The 15,950-nt window shown below is 46.6% G+C and overlaps 1 protein-coding gene across 1 annotated transcript in view; it reads left to right on the forward strand.

The window, feature by feature from the left end:
* IGSF22 (immunoglobulin superfamily member 22) overlaps window positions 1-15,587 on the forward strand; it is a 198,022-nt gene extending 182,435 nt beyond the window's left edge. Inside the window, 7 exon segments of the mRNA XM_054025882.1 lie at window positions 34-162; window positions 1,672-1,968; window positions 4,593-4,681; window positions 7,020-7,212; window positions 7,488-7,787; window positions 10,031-10,357; window positions 15,239-15,587. Coding sequence (XP_053881857.1) covers window positions 34-162; window positions 1,672-1,968; window positions 4,593-4,681; window positions 7,020-7,212; window positions 7,488-7,787; window positions 10,031-10,357; window positions 15,239-15,306 — 1,403 coding nt within the window. The 3' untranslated portion in view covers window positions 15,307-15,587.
* Window positions 15,588-15,950: the final 363 nt, after the last annotated feature.

The raw sequence follows: 15,950 nt of genomic DNA on the forward strand, positions 1-15,950 counted from the left end.
CCATCTACACACTTGTAACATTTCCATCTTTAGATACCAAGTTCAAAGTGGATGGATTGCTGGAGGATACAGAATATGAGTTCCGTGTTACAGCTGTGAACCGTGCAGGGCCTGGACAACCCAGCGCAGCCTCAAACTCTGTTGTTGCAAAGGACCCCATCAGTATTTTTCTTTTATTACTTATTCCCTAGTTTTCTTAAAGCTGTTTCCCATGACGAGACCCATATTATATGCAGACAGCATGCCCAGATCAACATGATAAGTTGCTACCGTGCTTAGGTGCTTTCTGTACTGGGGAGGCTTTCATTCACTTCCTGGTATTTGTACTCTGCCAAAAGTCATAATGCAATCGTTTCATACCAGTGTGAATCATTTCTGTTTAATGGACTTCAGCATACCACAAAACTGTGCTCCGTGAGGTAATCTCCTCCTCCTCCACCCCTTGCCTTCCCTCCCACCTCGCCTTGAATATTTGGTAAAAGAAGGATAAATTTCTGCAGAATTAGTAAAAGATGATTGAGCAAATTTTCCAAAGCTTAGTTTACAAATCTGTTTTTTCATTGGCAAAAATGTGGGCCTAATCCTGCGCCCATTGAAGTCACAGCAAAACTCCCAATAACCTCAGTGAGATCAGAAATGGGCTGTGTAACCTGTTACAATGGGCCAGCGGGCCCATGTACCATCTCTGAGTAACATCCATTCCATACAGCCACGTAACCAACCCCATTTTTAAACCAAGTGGTTGCCCAGTATATAAACAGTTTAAACTGTGTAGGGAAGGGGGGAGCTTCTGTAATTGTTGCAGGAAGGGATGTCAGTAGCTGTAAGTAGTTTAGAAAAACACGGGGAAAATAAGAGTCAGCAGAACTAGAGGGGAGATCATTCTTGCACCTACGTAGAGCACTAGGTTAAATAGTTCCCCAAATCAGAAAACTTTTCAGTTCCTTCATATCAGAGGGCCACTCTACAAAATGTCACAGCCAAAGATATAGCTCCCTTCATATTTAAAGATTTATATTATCTCAGACAAAAAGCTAGAGAGGGCTTCTTGAACATTCTCATCCAATCCTTGTAGCCCACTGTGAACATTTATTTATTCTCCAACTGTGAGTCAGGACCCCAAAGTGGGTTGGGACCCCATTTTAATGGGGTCGCCAGGGCTGGTGTTAGACTTGCTGGGGCCCAGACCAAAGCCTGAGCCCCACCTCCCAGGGACAAAGCCCAACATCTTCAGTTCTGGGTGACGGGGCTCAGGTTACAGGCCAGGTGCTGAAGCCTTTGGGCTTTGGCTTTGACACCCCCATCCCCACCCGGGGCGAGGGGGCTCAGGCTTTGGCTTTGGTCCTCCCTGCCAGGGTGGCAGGGCTTGGGCACTGCTTGTTACTGAAGTCACACATCATGTGCTGTCCTGGGCCTCTAAAACTCAGTCTTAGAGGGAACAGGGTGCTCATAAACCTCAGGAGCAGCGCCTTGTGACAGTGCTCAGCACTTACTGGAAATCAGGTTCCTTTAAGGTGTCTCAAGTTGGGCACCCCAAAAAAGGATTTGGCTGAAATCACAAATCACTTTTGAAAATGTAGGCCTGAAATATGGGGTTGGTGCAGAGATAAGGGTGAGAATCCCTGGTTTCGGTACACTGTGTTCATCACCAGTGTGCTGTTGCTGTTTCAGAGCCTCCGGGAATGGTGAAGGGGATCCATGTGGTTGACTCTTCCAACTCCAGCATTTCCTTGGCGTGGGAGCAGCCAGATCAAGGAGACTTGCCCTCAGGATACATACTCGAGATGCGTGCAGAGAACACCAAGGAATGGACAAAATGCTCTAAGATCCCAATCTCCGGCACCAGCTACACTGTGGGAGGCTTGCAGGAGAGGCAGAAATATTTCTTCCGAATCCGAGCGGTGAATGAAGCTGGTGTGGGAGAACCAGCGGAGCTAGATGAAGGAGTCTTAGCTATGCCCCCTCCAGGTAATCTCCAGGATATCCTGTCTGGCTGAAGGTCACTTCTGTCACTCATTCATTCATGAGTCAGTGTATTTGTTTTAATAGCCGTGGTTTACAGAGCTTCACAGAGTGACTATTAATTAAGCTCATGCTCTTTGCAGGTAATAAAGCTTTTGTTAATGGCTAGATGAACATTAGCGTGTAATCCAGTTGTTCTCCCTGACAGTCTGCCAGCTTGACTGGTTTGTAATGTCCACAAAAGCTCATGCCAAATACATTTTCAATAGGGGCTTTGCCCATCAGCAAAGAGGATCAATTAGGGATCTGGTTTTGCTTAGAGAAAACCAGCTCAAATATATAGAGTAAAATCCAGCATTTTTTAGCCTTTTCAGACTCATAATAAAGATGAATTTTGAGCCTTTTCAGACTCATAATAAAGATGAATTAAATTAAATGAATGAACTTCTCCCAGAAAAGGCTATTAACAAATGCTCTTTCTGTTCTGTGCAGTGGTTTACTCCAATATAAAGAGACATCTCAGTGCAACGGGTCTTATTTTTTGCTCATATCCTCAAGTAAATTTCACTTAGAGTTTGCAGATAAGATGTTGGCAAGTGACATTGGGCCACAGAAACTCTTTGTAGAGTCCTGGAGCTGGACCGAGAGCTATTCTGCCACACTTCCTGCTAGGGCTGAACTATAAGAATCCTTCACAGCAGTTCCTGAAATCTCCAGCTGCAGCTCAATTGGCTGCAGCTTCTTCTGTCATCAATAGTCTCCCATGTCAGCTATGTGATTGCAGAGGCACTTCTCAGGGAATTCTCCCTGCTGCCAGTGATGCTGTTAGATGGGTAGATAGTAATGTCTCCTGATGGGAAAGATGGCTAGATAGCTTACCTGCTACTGATCAGTACACTAGTACATAGTATTGGTAGTGCCCATCTGCAATAGAGACTGGTACTGAGACACAGATTACTGTTTTTCCAACTGCGTAGTGAAGGGTTCAAATGAACAATCAGGTGGCAGTATGATAAACAGACAACATGGAGGTAATTGTATTGACAAGGGGAGACACAGCCCATCACATCTTGAGAATAACTGCTTAGGTAGCTGACCTGTCGTTAGTATCCCTTCGAAGCCCTATTATAAGAGGTGGCAGTTCAGACTTTTATTGTTTAGCACTCATGGGTAGTGAATTTGTTTTTACTCTGCTAGTTAGGAAATTCAAACAGCTTGTCTCTGGGATGTTCCCAGGGGGTAGAGCTGCCTGAAGAGGTAGAAAGACTAGCAAGGTAAGATACAGAACTCATGAGTCATGCTACATTGCAGTGATTTCCATCAGGAATAAAGACATCTGGCACTGACCAGGGGAATGTCAGAAGACAACAGCCAGCAGAACAGCACAAAATTAGAATATCTATTAAAAGCAGCTTTTCCTTTAGGTCTTCACTTCAGAATTGCACTAATAATCTTGACACTAATTATTACCTCTCCTAAAAGAGAAACACCAGTCGAACCTCAGATTTACTGTATGACCCAAACAAAACAAACTGTGGTAGGAAATAGGAACATGCGGTGCTGTCATGAAGCGCACATGTAGTTTGATGGGAAACAACAGATCTGCTATCAGCGTAGTGGGAGTAAACAGCGGACAGTTATTTTTAAGTCGGTTAAAATGGTGATTTCAAGCAACATAACTTTTTTGGCCCACAATCAGTTTTCTCACACTACTAATTTTTAAATGGTAATACTTCCTCCCCCTTGCAACTTGGTTTAAAAGAATATAATTGACTCTTCTGATTGAGACCTTGAGTGCCAAGGGATAAATATTCCTCACCTAGTTGCGTGCCCCTGGAACCTGAGAGGGCAGGAGGTGGCGGTGTTAAATGCACATGGTAATGGACCCCTTACATTACAGGACAAACAGTGCTGTAGTAACTCAAGGCTCGATTTTGCAATCCTCACGTTGATGAATACCTATTCACACAAGCTGTGCCATTAACTTCAGTAGGAGCGCCTGTGTCAGTGTCGCGCTAACAACCATACCCTAACACTTGTTCACCCAAGCTTTGGCTTCTGTTCAATTTAATTACTGCCTTGATGGTTTGAAGAGAAGGGCAGCTCTCATTAAAGTGTATTACTTACTCTTATTTCTCAATTTCTTTGATAGCAGAGGCACAGCCTTTCTTTAAAAATTGCTTCGTAAAGGTGTGGCTACTAAACAGGAGTGGCTACTAATTGGCAGCAGCTTCAAAATGAAAATATATATTATCTGTTTCCTTTCCTGTACGTACGTATGTATGTATGGTTCCCTCTAGCACTAATGAGCCCATCACTGCAGTATCTGTTCATAATTAAGAGTAGCTTCATTTCCACCTTTAAAAAGACCAGATTCTCAGTCCCATTCCCATCTTATGATGCAATTACTAACTTAATTTCTTAGCTACCTTCTGCAGAAGCTAATTTCAAGGACTGCTTTTCTTTCTCCCATCATGTTGTTTTCATTGCACAATGCTTAAAACAGCAGGCCAACAGAGGAGAAATGGCTTTGCTCAGATATGAGGCCTCTAAGATTTTAATTATTCTCTCTCTCTCTCTCTCTCTCTCTCTCTCTCTGTTGTGGTGGTGGTTTGTGTTCTGTGTTTTAGCCCCTCCTAAGTTTGATCTAAGTGCCAAGCTGAAGAGTCATATGGTGGTTCGCGCTGGGACAGCCCTCTGCATTCATGCTGCTTTTACTGTGAGCTTCCTTCTGCCCTGCTCTACCTCAGGGAAAGTCTGCATTGAAAGTTTTGTTTGGTGTCAAAGTTTTATCACCATTCTCCTCCTTTCACAGAAGTGGGGCCTGGTCCCACAAGCTGTAGATGATTGGAACATCCACTGAAATTCCCCATGGCCTCCTCACATTTCCGCTGTAGGGGCAGTGGAGGAAGCAGGGAATAAGTACCCAGTATATCCCCACACTGCAGATGGGCAGGGAAGCAAATGGTCAAATCCTTAACTCAACCACATCAGTGTACTCGCTGAACCAGTGTGGGAGTAGGTGAAGCAATCTGCTGCTGGTCAAGACTAATGGCTGATTACTCACTCCCATGAGAATGGGGGAACAGAGAAGGCATTATGACTCTCTGAGGCACAGTTCCTTCCCCTGGGCTTCTAAAGTGGTACAGATACATACCTCAGGGCTAGATGTAAAAGGATCATCTGGCCCTTTAAGGGACAAATAATTCTGCTGGCCTTCCTCGCAAGAACAATCACACTGACTTAAGTGGGACAATTTGCCCGAGTAAGGCAAGTAGGATTTGGCCTGATGGCTGGGCAGCACTTTGGATCTGTGAAGCAGTGTGTAAATGCTGATTGATTTTAGGGCTAGGTTTTATAAGTCTTCTTCACGCTGGTGAAGTTGGAGGGGCTATTCCCAGGAGTAAGCACCTACCAGCATGAGAAAGGGTTGCACAATCTAGCCTTCAGTAGTGTGGATTTGGGTAGGGAGTTAATATCAACCCTCCAAGAATAAGCACTAACAATTACTAGGAGAGACCTAGCATTAAAATGTGTGTGACTTCTGTTTCAGTAATTACGGTAATGCAATGTTATCTGATTGAGATGCCACACTCACCAGAGCTTTATGAATCCTGTAATCTGTTCTGCTCAAATTCATGCCAGAGAGTGAAGCTTTACAAGCAGCATAAAGAAGTGTTGTTAATAAGGGTGCACGTGATTGTCACATTGGGCCAGGAAGGGTTTTTTTTCAACTCAGTAACTGCACAGGATACGACTTGTGGCTGATACACAGTCAAGCCTTTCCCATTTGTTCCAATGGCTACGTCACTGTGATGGTCTCAAGATATTTTATTGTATTGTATTAAAGCTCTCAAGAATGTTCCCGGTTAGGAGCTGAGAGGCACGGCGTGCTTTGTAGTGGGGATTAAATGTGGGCCATGTATTTGTTAAAGGAAACATTACGGTTTGTGGTGCCAACTACCTGCAAAGCTTTGAGCACCCTCGATCGCTACTGAGGGTTGTTAAGTCAGTGGGAGCTCAGGGTGCTTGTACCTCACAGGACATGCTCAGCACCTCACAGGTTTGGCCCTAAAGCCAGAGTAACTTCACAGGTGACAATCAGCGGTTATAGCAGATTGAAACAGAACAGGGCGCTCTCCCTGCACTGGCCAAGGAGGAGGGAAGGCTGCTCAGCCAAACCAGGAGCTAGGAAGAGAGGGCTCACCGGTAGAGTTATACACCATCACCTCGCCTCCTAATTTAACTCCTGATTACAATGCAGTTGTTCTTCATTTACACTAGACCAACTGACAGCAGGATCTGGTCCCCTAGGGGATGAATCTTGCAGTCCTGGCTCTGTCCTATCTCAGGCGCAGCTCCCACAAAAGTCAATGGGAGATTTGACTCAACAGGGACTAAGTGCTCAATCCTGTCCCTTCAGCTCTGAGGGTCATCACCACAGGCACAGAAGGGATGGCAGGAGCCGGCCCTAAGGCAGGACTGTAGGGTCATCTGTTCTATGCCAGCTTGAATTCACTGCAGTAGAGGAGCTGCAGTTTCCCCTGGGGGAACCGGTTGGTGCACTGTCTAGAGCTGAGGTGTTACCTCCATTGCACCAGCCCTTTCCTCTGCTTTTAAAAAGTGCTTGGAGAAGATTAAACAGAGATAAACTTTAGCCTCGAGGTAATGTTGGAATTCCTCCTGTGGAGTCCGTAGAGATCAAGTGTAATGCTGGGGGAAGTGTGATTTTTTTTTTTTTAACCTGTTTGAGAATCTTGATCAACATCATCGTCTTGAAACAAAACTAAGGGTCAGAACTGCAGCTGGAGTAAGCTCAATTGGCTTCAGTGGAGTTATGTCCATTTACATCAGCTGAGCATCTGTCCTAATACCAGGAGAGCATACATTCCCCTGGTATTTCTACTGCCAAAATTCCCTGGGCGTGCTCTCCTTGGAGTATTTTGGGTGATATCAAGTTGATTGCATCCAAGACACTGTTATTTTAGGTTAAGAGTTATCTATTATATACTGAAAGTTAAGGCCACCATTAATTTTTACACATTTATCTCGGACAGGGTTCCCCTCTACCAGCTGTGACCTGGCAAAAAGATGGAATTCCCACAAAAGGGAGAGAGATCATCACCAAAGGCAAGAACCACTCCCAGTTCCTCATCCACAGCACCAAGCGTTTTGATTCTGGTGTGTACAGGATCCTCCTTAGGAACGACTATGGTGAAGCCCATTATGACATCCAAGTACATGTGACAGGTACAGTATAGCAAAAGCTCTAGCTTCCAGGCTACAACTGGCTTTAGACAGGGAGCCAATTAGTCTGCCGGGGATTCCAGGTTCTTAGGTCTGGAAAGGTCCAAAGGAATGAATTTAGGATGTGCAGTACCAGAATTTGCTAGACACACAGTGATATGTATAAGCAATTCACAAGGCAGCAGCTGGGTTGAAAAGGGTTTGCTTCGAGAGAAAAAAATAGAGGGGTGCTCCCAAATAAGAGAAACAAATACCTAAAGGTGTTTCCTATTTGTTAGATTTCCCACGGCCACCAAAGAATCTGCAGCTGGTTGAGGAAGTGCCGAACACCGTGACTCTGAAATGGGATCACACCCCAGATATAATGGATGATGGGCATGCCCATTACGTCATCATGAAACGTGACGCTAGAACTGCCACCTGGTTCACTGCAGCTGAGAAAGTCTACAGTAACAAGTACACCGTCACAGCCCTGGTCCCAGGGAGGAAATACTTTTTCCGAGTTATTGCCCGCAATGACATTGGAGACAGTGACCCTCTGGATTCCAAGGAGCCCTGGCACATCTCTAAAGACAAAGGTAAACATTAGAATAGATGCATGCACAGAGAGGGAAAAGGGTGCTCTTGTAGATAAGACACTAGACTGGGAACCAGGAGGTCTGGCTTCAATTCCCAGCCTGGTCACAGAAGTCCCTTAACCGCTCTGTACTTCAGTTCCCCCTCTGTAAAATGGAGACAAAAATATCTCCTTTCTCCCACTCTTTGTCATCTCATCTATGAGCATGTAATCACACTGGGGCCCCTAGGTGTTACCTAGAGTCATATGCATAATAATGATGATAATATATTCTCTCTCTGTGTGTATGTGTAAATAGAGGGTAGTTGTCTTGACATGAGAGAGTTCTCATTTTTTACTACTAGGTTGCCTTCCAACTCATCGCTGGCTGAATTCGGACAGTTCCCAAAATGAATAGCTAAAAATCTGAGAGGCATAGCAGATTTTTATTTTTTATAAAAAACATATAAGCTGTAGGGTGCAAAAGTTCCTAAAACTTATGATATCCACTAGATGTGCTTATTTAAAGTTTTACCTCTCTTCCCTCCCCCCTGCCCCCCATCCCAGTTTGTTTCCCTCCACTCTTAACCGGTGTGTTCAGGCTTAGTGGATGAGATGATGTCCTCATTAGAGATGGGCCCAAAACAAACCCCCAGAGCTGACCATTCCCTCACTCAAGGGAAGCTCATATCAGGATCATAAGTGGGCCGTATCCCCACAATGGGCCAAACCAAAACCCCACGTCCAGACACTTGGAGATAATTAGGATCCAGATCAAACTTTGTCATGCAAGACTATTTCTAGTTTAATAAGCAGGACATTAGCACAAAACAACCAGACAGGTTGGACAGCTGCAGATAAATTTTCCAAGGAGCATGTGCACATTTTGCTATGACGTTTCCAATCTTGTTAGTACTGGAGATGCCACACAGATGGTTTATAGTCATATGTGTATTTAACATCAGTCTTTCTTGTGCCATATAAGCTAGACACAATCATGTCACTTCTCTTAAGGTATTTCCATTGTTTTAGGGTGTCACCAAGAAAGAAAACGTCTAACTATAGCCATCACAGTGTTCTTTTCTTGGTTCTACTCCAGGCCTGATTTGAATCTCACTTACACTGCTGTAAATATGGACTAACAGTGGAGTTAGACTCACATTAATCAGGGGTCAATAAAACAACCATTAGATTTTCTGTGCCTTAGAGCACTTGATAACTATTCTTTATGCAGGATAGCAGGACACAGTTGCAGCAGAGAACTACTCCCTACCGCCCATTGAAAATGACAGACAGTCTTCAAGTTGCACATTTTGGAGAGAAAAGTAGACGGCCTTTGCTTTATTGTCACAGCCCAAGGGTAATGAGAAAAGCAGCAAACTGTGCTCTGAGAATGAAGTCGGTGTAACTGAGAGCAGAGTTTTGCCTTTTCATATTAAATTTTAATATAGGATCAAGGAATTTTACCCAGCTGGAGCTCCTACTGGTGGGAAAAGTAGATATATAAAAAAGGAAGGGTTTTCAACATGCTTTTTTGGTTATGGCTGAAAAATGTAGCACATTCCTGCAATGCACACTGCCGTTTGTAATAGTCTCCTTGACTCTCTGCAGCATTCTGCATACTGCTAATCCCTCAGTGCCAACTATGCAGAGATGTAATGCTTCCACCCCCAAAAAGTCTACATACTTCAGTTGACAATCATGTGTAATAATTTATTAGCATGATTTGCATTTCTAACATATCTTGTCATCCAAAGATCCCACACCTTTTTTCAAGGTAATGACATTAACTAGAGAAATTATGCATTGCAACATCTACATGAAGCAGAAAAATCTGACACCTTTTTACAGATGGGGTACAAAGAGGTTAAGTTACTTGCCTACAGTTGCATGGGAAGTTAGTGTTTAAAGTTGAAAATAGAACCCAGAGGTCCTGACTCCCAGCCCCCTGCTCTCCCCACCAAACATGCTGCTTCCTGATTTGTATTTATAAGTGAAGAGGGCTGGTGGAGTGCTAAGAATAATCATATTGAGACATGCTACTGATTCCCTCTGCTCTTCACCTAGTGTTCACTAGCTGGGAAAAAGAAACTCGGGGCCTGAGTTTTACACCAGTGTAACTGAGTTGACTGGAGTCACTACTTGTGATTCATACCAGTGTGGGAGGAGAACCCAGAGCCCAGCGGGGTACGGCTATCTCTCTGGAGGTATGCACTGCTGTTTTACACATTTGGAAGCAGTGGCGATCCCTTTGTTTCCTTGTAGAGCGCTTCAATAGCAAGTTGAAGGAGTATCACGAGAGAGACTGGCGCCAGGCCCCCCACTTCATTGCTCCGCTGAAGAACCATGCAGTGCACCGGGGCCAGGACTGCACCATGAGTTGTGCTTTCCTGGGCAACCCCCGCCCGGTGGTGACATTGTACAAAGGCAATGTGAACATCACGGCCAATTCTAAGTTCTGGTACAACTCAACAAGTGGCGTCTGCACGCTGATGATCCCCACCTGCAGCTCCAAGGACAGCGGCGACTACACCGTGGCCATTGAGAACGAGCTGGGCCAGGAGAAATGCAGCTGCGTGTTGACTGTGTATGGTGAGTTGAGTTCTCAGCCTCCATCTTTCCTTGGCAACGATTCTCCACCAGCCCCATGTAGCTGCTGATTTGAAATCTCTGACCATAATATACTCCCATGATCTCTCAGCATAGGCATGCTTACTGCACTGGGTGGGCCAATTTCACCTGGCACCAATGAATTACACCAGCTTGACCCCCTGCACACACCCCACTTGGGGGCAGAGGCTATCTTAGGGTTACCATCCGTCCGTATTTCCCTGGACATGTCCGGCTTTTGCGTCTCTAAATAGCCGTCCGGGAGGAATTGGTAACAAGGTTAAAATGTCCGGGGAGGTTTTCTCCCTCGCCTCCCTCCCTCCCTTCCATGCAGAGTGTGGCTGCTGATTGGGCGGCTAGGCCGATTGACCCACTCCCATTGGCCTCCAGCAGCCAGAGCCCTCCCCTGCTCCCCCCTCCCTCTCTCTGTAGTCCTGTGTAACACACAAACCGACCCACGTGGAGCCAGAATGGTAAGAGGAGTCGGGGGGGGGCAGTCAGGGAGCGGGGGAGTGTTGGATGGGTCCCCAGCTTCCACCTGCCATCCCCTCTCTGCGCATCCCCCCCTCCATGGGTCCCCCCTCCCTGTCTGCCTCTCCCTTGTCTGCATGTACTGCCAGAGCCAGCAGCAACTGCTGTCTGCTCACCCCGGGTCCTAGTGCCCCCATCCACTAATGGGAAGACAGGCTGCCCTTACCCTGCCCTTCCACCCTAGCCCTGAGCCTCTCCAACACCCCAAACCCCCCAGCCCCAGCCCTCATCCCCACACACCATAATCCTCTGCTCCATCCCTGAGCCCTCTCCTGCATCATGAACCCCTCATCCCCAGACCCACAGCCCTCACCCCTGCATCCCCTCCTATCCCCAAACTCCCTCCCAATCCCCCTCCCCCTTCCCACACACCCCCTCCTGCCCTCAAACTTCCTCCCAAAGCCTGCACCCCCTCCCTTTGCACCGCCTCTCACCCCCAAACTCCATCCCAGAGCCTGCACCCTCACCCCCTCCTGCACACCCACCCCCTGCCCCAGCCCAGAGCCTGCACCCAGCACCCAAACTCTATCCCAGAACCTGCACCCCTCCTGCACCCTAATCCCCAGCCCAGGACTTGCACCTCAGACCTCCTCCCCCACCCAACCCCCCTCCCAGAGCCTTAGGCAGGTGGGGTGGGGGGTTCTGGGCACCACCAAAATTTCTACAACCCTGCCACCCATGTGAGTGGATAAGGGTCAGGGCAGTCAGGGGACAGGTAGGGTCCTGGGGGGGGCAGTTAGGGGACAAGAAGCAGGGGGGGTTGGGGTTCTGAGGGGAGCAGTCAGGGGGTGGGAAGTGGGAGGGAGTGGATGGGGCGAGGCGGGGCTTCCCCCCCCCCCCGCCAGTGTCCTCTTTTTTGTTTGTGGAAATATGGTAACCCTAGGCTATCTCCCTCTGTGGGGATTTCCTGCCAGGGCAGGATAGCTTTATGTTCCGCTGTGAGCTTCACCACCAGCATTTATTAAACATTTCCAGATCAGAATGGTAGTGTTTCACACCCACTTTGCACTTGCTTTGCGTAGGTGTAAATGGCTTCCCAAATTGCAAGGCACTGGAGAACTGGGCCCAATCTGAAGAATATATTTTCATATCTGGAAATAGGCCTACTTCTACTTAAGTTAAAACAGGTGCAGCTGCCACTGAAGTCAATAGGAATTATATCCAGCCAACTGAGGGCAGAATCAGCCCCTTTTAGGTACTGTAGCAGAGCAGTATAAAACGCCATACTTTTGCTTAGTGAATGGAATCGTATTCCTTCAAGAATTCACACAATGGATCAAGGGCAAAATATGCCTATTTCTGGGAGATTTGCACTGCACACATGGCAAACCTCCACCTTGGAGCAATTTGCTTATGTGCTCCGAGAATGGCATCTTGCCATTTTCACAGGGTTTCGCCTTCATTTTCTGTTGTAGAGAAAAATTCAAGGGAAAGGCACAAAGCTTAAAATGTTTTCCCTCTTTTTGCACAATCCTCTCCCCAGCTCCCTGGCTATTTCTCTCTGTTTTCCCTGGTGGTGAGAATGCTCTCCACCTCCATAGGGCTTTTACCTTAGGTTGCAGCAGGATAATTTGGCTGGGAAGGGGAGGGTTCCCATTGTATTTATCCTGTGGGATCAAATAATTCTATTCGCATGTGGTGATGCTGTAGCACTAGGCCCTAACACCACAACGTGGAGATGCAGCATCATTGTGTCATGGTCCCTGAATCTGGGGACTATATAATTGCTCTGCAGGATGACCTCACAGGGACACATCAGACCCATGAAAATCAGCTGAAGTCCCATTTCAGCACAGGTGGCAACTCTCCCAGGAGGGTGCTCTATGGTGAGCTTGACACTTCTATACATCACCGTGGGAAAATTAAAGAAAATTGAAGGGATGCCTCAAATAGGAAATATTTAAGATTAAGAATTCTTCATCCCATGGCCTTCGTCTCAGTTATACTATGGAATCAAATGCCTTTGTTTTAATATGGGGTTAAAGTGGCTTTCTCTTGAGCTCTGTTCTCTCCAAGCATAAGCCCTGATGCCTCAATGCATGTCATCGCTCTCTTAAATGAAAGCTGAGAGACACATTTCCCGGCATAGAAACTGATACACCAATAAGGAGAGGCTATATTTGGATGAATCTTTCAGTGTTATTTTTGTAGGTGACTGTGGCTTCGCACAGCTGGCTGACAAGTGCAGATGATATCACTCTGAAGTTTCAGTTCTTTCTTCTCTATTGCTAATGGAGAAGTAACTCAATCTGGCACGATGGCAAAGAGTGATTGTTACTCTCCATTTGCTATTCCAAATTAGAGTTTTATTTTCAGTTAGATTTATTTATTTTTATATATATATATAGTGTGTGTGTGTGTGTGTATACAATATACACACATGGAGCACTCCCTCAGTTAAATCTGACCACTGCCGACCTCACAATGAAAAGAACGTTTGCTCCACTTCGGTGAAAAGTAGAAGCTGTTTGCAGCTCACGACTGGTTTCAGTAGTGTTTTGGAGACTGATATAATTCCGTGCAGAAACCACCATCACTGTTAACATTAGTTAGCTGTCCCCTGAGGAGACTCAGCAGAAAAGAGGAGTCAATGTGCTGTGGAGGCCAACCTCCCCCCACCCAACTCACAGAGGGGCTGTCACTGCAGGTCAATGATGAAGCACATTGGTGGGGAAGTGTGAGAGGACCTCAAACTGCTGCTGCCCGTGATGTACCTCTTCTGCAAATATATAGGAGACTTCAGAGCTGTCAGTGTGGCCAAGAACATAGCCCTCCTAAATAACACTGTTCTCTCTGATTGGGGGAGAAGGGAGAGATCCTGGAGGCCTCCCACCTCACATTCCATCCTCTCATGAATGTTTCCTCCTGAGCTCAGGTATTAAAATAGTATTAAAACTGCTTAATCAGTCTGAAGGAGAGATTAGAAAGTAGAGTCCAACTGCAGGGTTAGTTTCTCCCTCTAATTGTCCTTATCTAGGGTTAGGTGTCAGTGGAGTTTTCAGTGGAAATGGGAGAGGTCACAGTGTGTGCTCTGGCTATGAGATTCCATTTTGGGAGCAGGGGGAAGGGGCTGATTGGCCAGAGAGAGAGAGAGTATAGCTCAGGAGTTCACCACCACCTGGGCGTGTGACAGAGCTGAGAAGCTTACTCCAGCTTGGAAGTTTGGTGTGACTCAGATGCTCCAGCCTGGCAATTGAACTTAGCTTGGGAGCTCGTCCTACCTTTTGGAGTTTACTCTAGCCCAGAGAGCCCACCACAGATTCAGCAGCTTAGTTTGAGTTATAAGTCCAGCCCAGACTAGGACCTAGAGCTGGTAGGTTTCACTTGTGGGTTTCAGTTGTCTTTACCTGTGTGTTCCTAACATTACAGATCACTCTAGGATAAGGGTGGCACCCAAGAAGAAGAGAAAACGTTCAAATGCACGTGTGAACACACTGATCTTAACTATTCATGGAGCAGACCCTTGGAGTATGATTTCTATGCTGACCAGTAATGGGTCTGGCCAGAGCTGGATTAATGCAGGGGCTTTAGGATTAATGCAGCCCAGGGCCTCGGGCTAAGGGAGGCTCCACAGGCTCACAGGCCAGATGCAGCCGACTGCTTCTTTTCATCCAGCCCACGGCAAGTCTCCGTGCCGCGGGCTGGACACCAGTCCCTGAGCCTCGGCGCCCCACCCCGGGGCTGGAGCCACGAGTGCTGGCTCGCCGATGTGCCCCTGTGGCCCCTAGGCGAGGGGCGTTCAGAGAATCTCTGTGCGCTGCCCCCACCCCCAGTGCCGGCTCCACAGCTCGGTACCAATTGGCTCCTCTGCCATGGGGCCGGGCATGCCAGGCACCTCTGGGAGCAGCACAGAGCCAGGGCAGGCAGGGGTCCCGCCTGAGGTAAGCGCCTCCCGGCCGGAGCCTGCACCCCACGCCTCCTCCTACACCCCTACCCCAGCCTGGAGCCCCCTCCTGCACCCAAACTCCCACCCAGAGCCCACACCCCAAATCCCTGCTGTTGAGCCCATTTTGTTCAAATTTCTAGGGGGCAAAATAGTTTTGGACTGAGACAATGCCCAGAAAAATTCAGCCCCAAAGTGGTTTATTTGAGACAGGTATGGGCAACTAGGAAAGAGGTTTTAATGGAAACTGGAACTCACTCAACTGCCATGTTTGCGTCCCATGAAAGTCATGATAAAATAATATTTTGCATTTATGTACTGGTGTGTTTTAATCAGGGAATCTCTCCACGCTTTCCAAAAGTACCATAGTAAACGATACATGGTTAGTCACTTGTCAGTGGTTATAATGATGCCCCACTCTCTCTCTCTCTCTCTCTCTTTTCTTAAAGATAAAGATGATAAAAGCCTCCTGGACTCAGTGACTGAAAGTCTTCAGAAGTCAAAGCACATCATGTAATCAGCAGACCCGGATCCAAATTCATCCAGTCCAGCATGCGGAATAATTCAAACATTTCTGTGTAGTTTGACTTAGATATGCATGGCTCAAAACAGCAACTGCACTATCTTCTCTAGTGATCAGTGAAACCAAATGCCAAAAGGTGGGGCCCGTACAAGGGCAGTTTTGATGTTTCAATACTTTCTTCTACATAGGCAGCTTCCAAATGCTAGTGTGTGTGAATGGTAATATTTCCAATATTGGATGAAAATGTATCTTACAAATAAAAGGAGCCACAATCAGTGAGAGTTCTGCTTTGACTTCAATGGGAGGAGAACTGGGCTATATCTGCATTAGTTATTGTTACTTTACTGCAGTACTTAGAGGCCCCAGCTAAGCTCTGGGCCTTGTTGTGTCAGACACTGTACAGCCAGACAGTAAGAGATCGTCCCCATCCCTAAGAGCTTACCCTCTAGTCTAAATAGACAAGACAAAGAAAGGAAGTATTATTGTCCCCATTTTACAGATGGGGAACTGAGGCCCAGAGAGACTGTGACTCACCCAAGATCACACAAGAAATCTGCAGTTGAATCAGAAATAGCATCCAGACCTCAACCATAAAAGGAGAGGTTACTTATCTTGTACAGTAACTGGTGTTCCAGACA

The sequence above is a fragment of the Malaclemys terrapin genome, chromosome 4 (genome assembly GCF_027887155.1).
Source record: "Malaclemys terrapin pileata isolate rMalTer1 chromosome 4, rMalTer1.hap1, whole genome shotgun sequence".
Taxonomy (NCBI): Eukaryota; Metazoa; Chordata; order Testudines; family Emydidae; genus Malaclemys; species Malaclemys terrapin.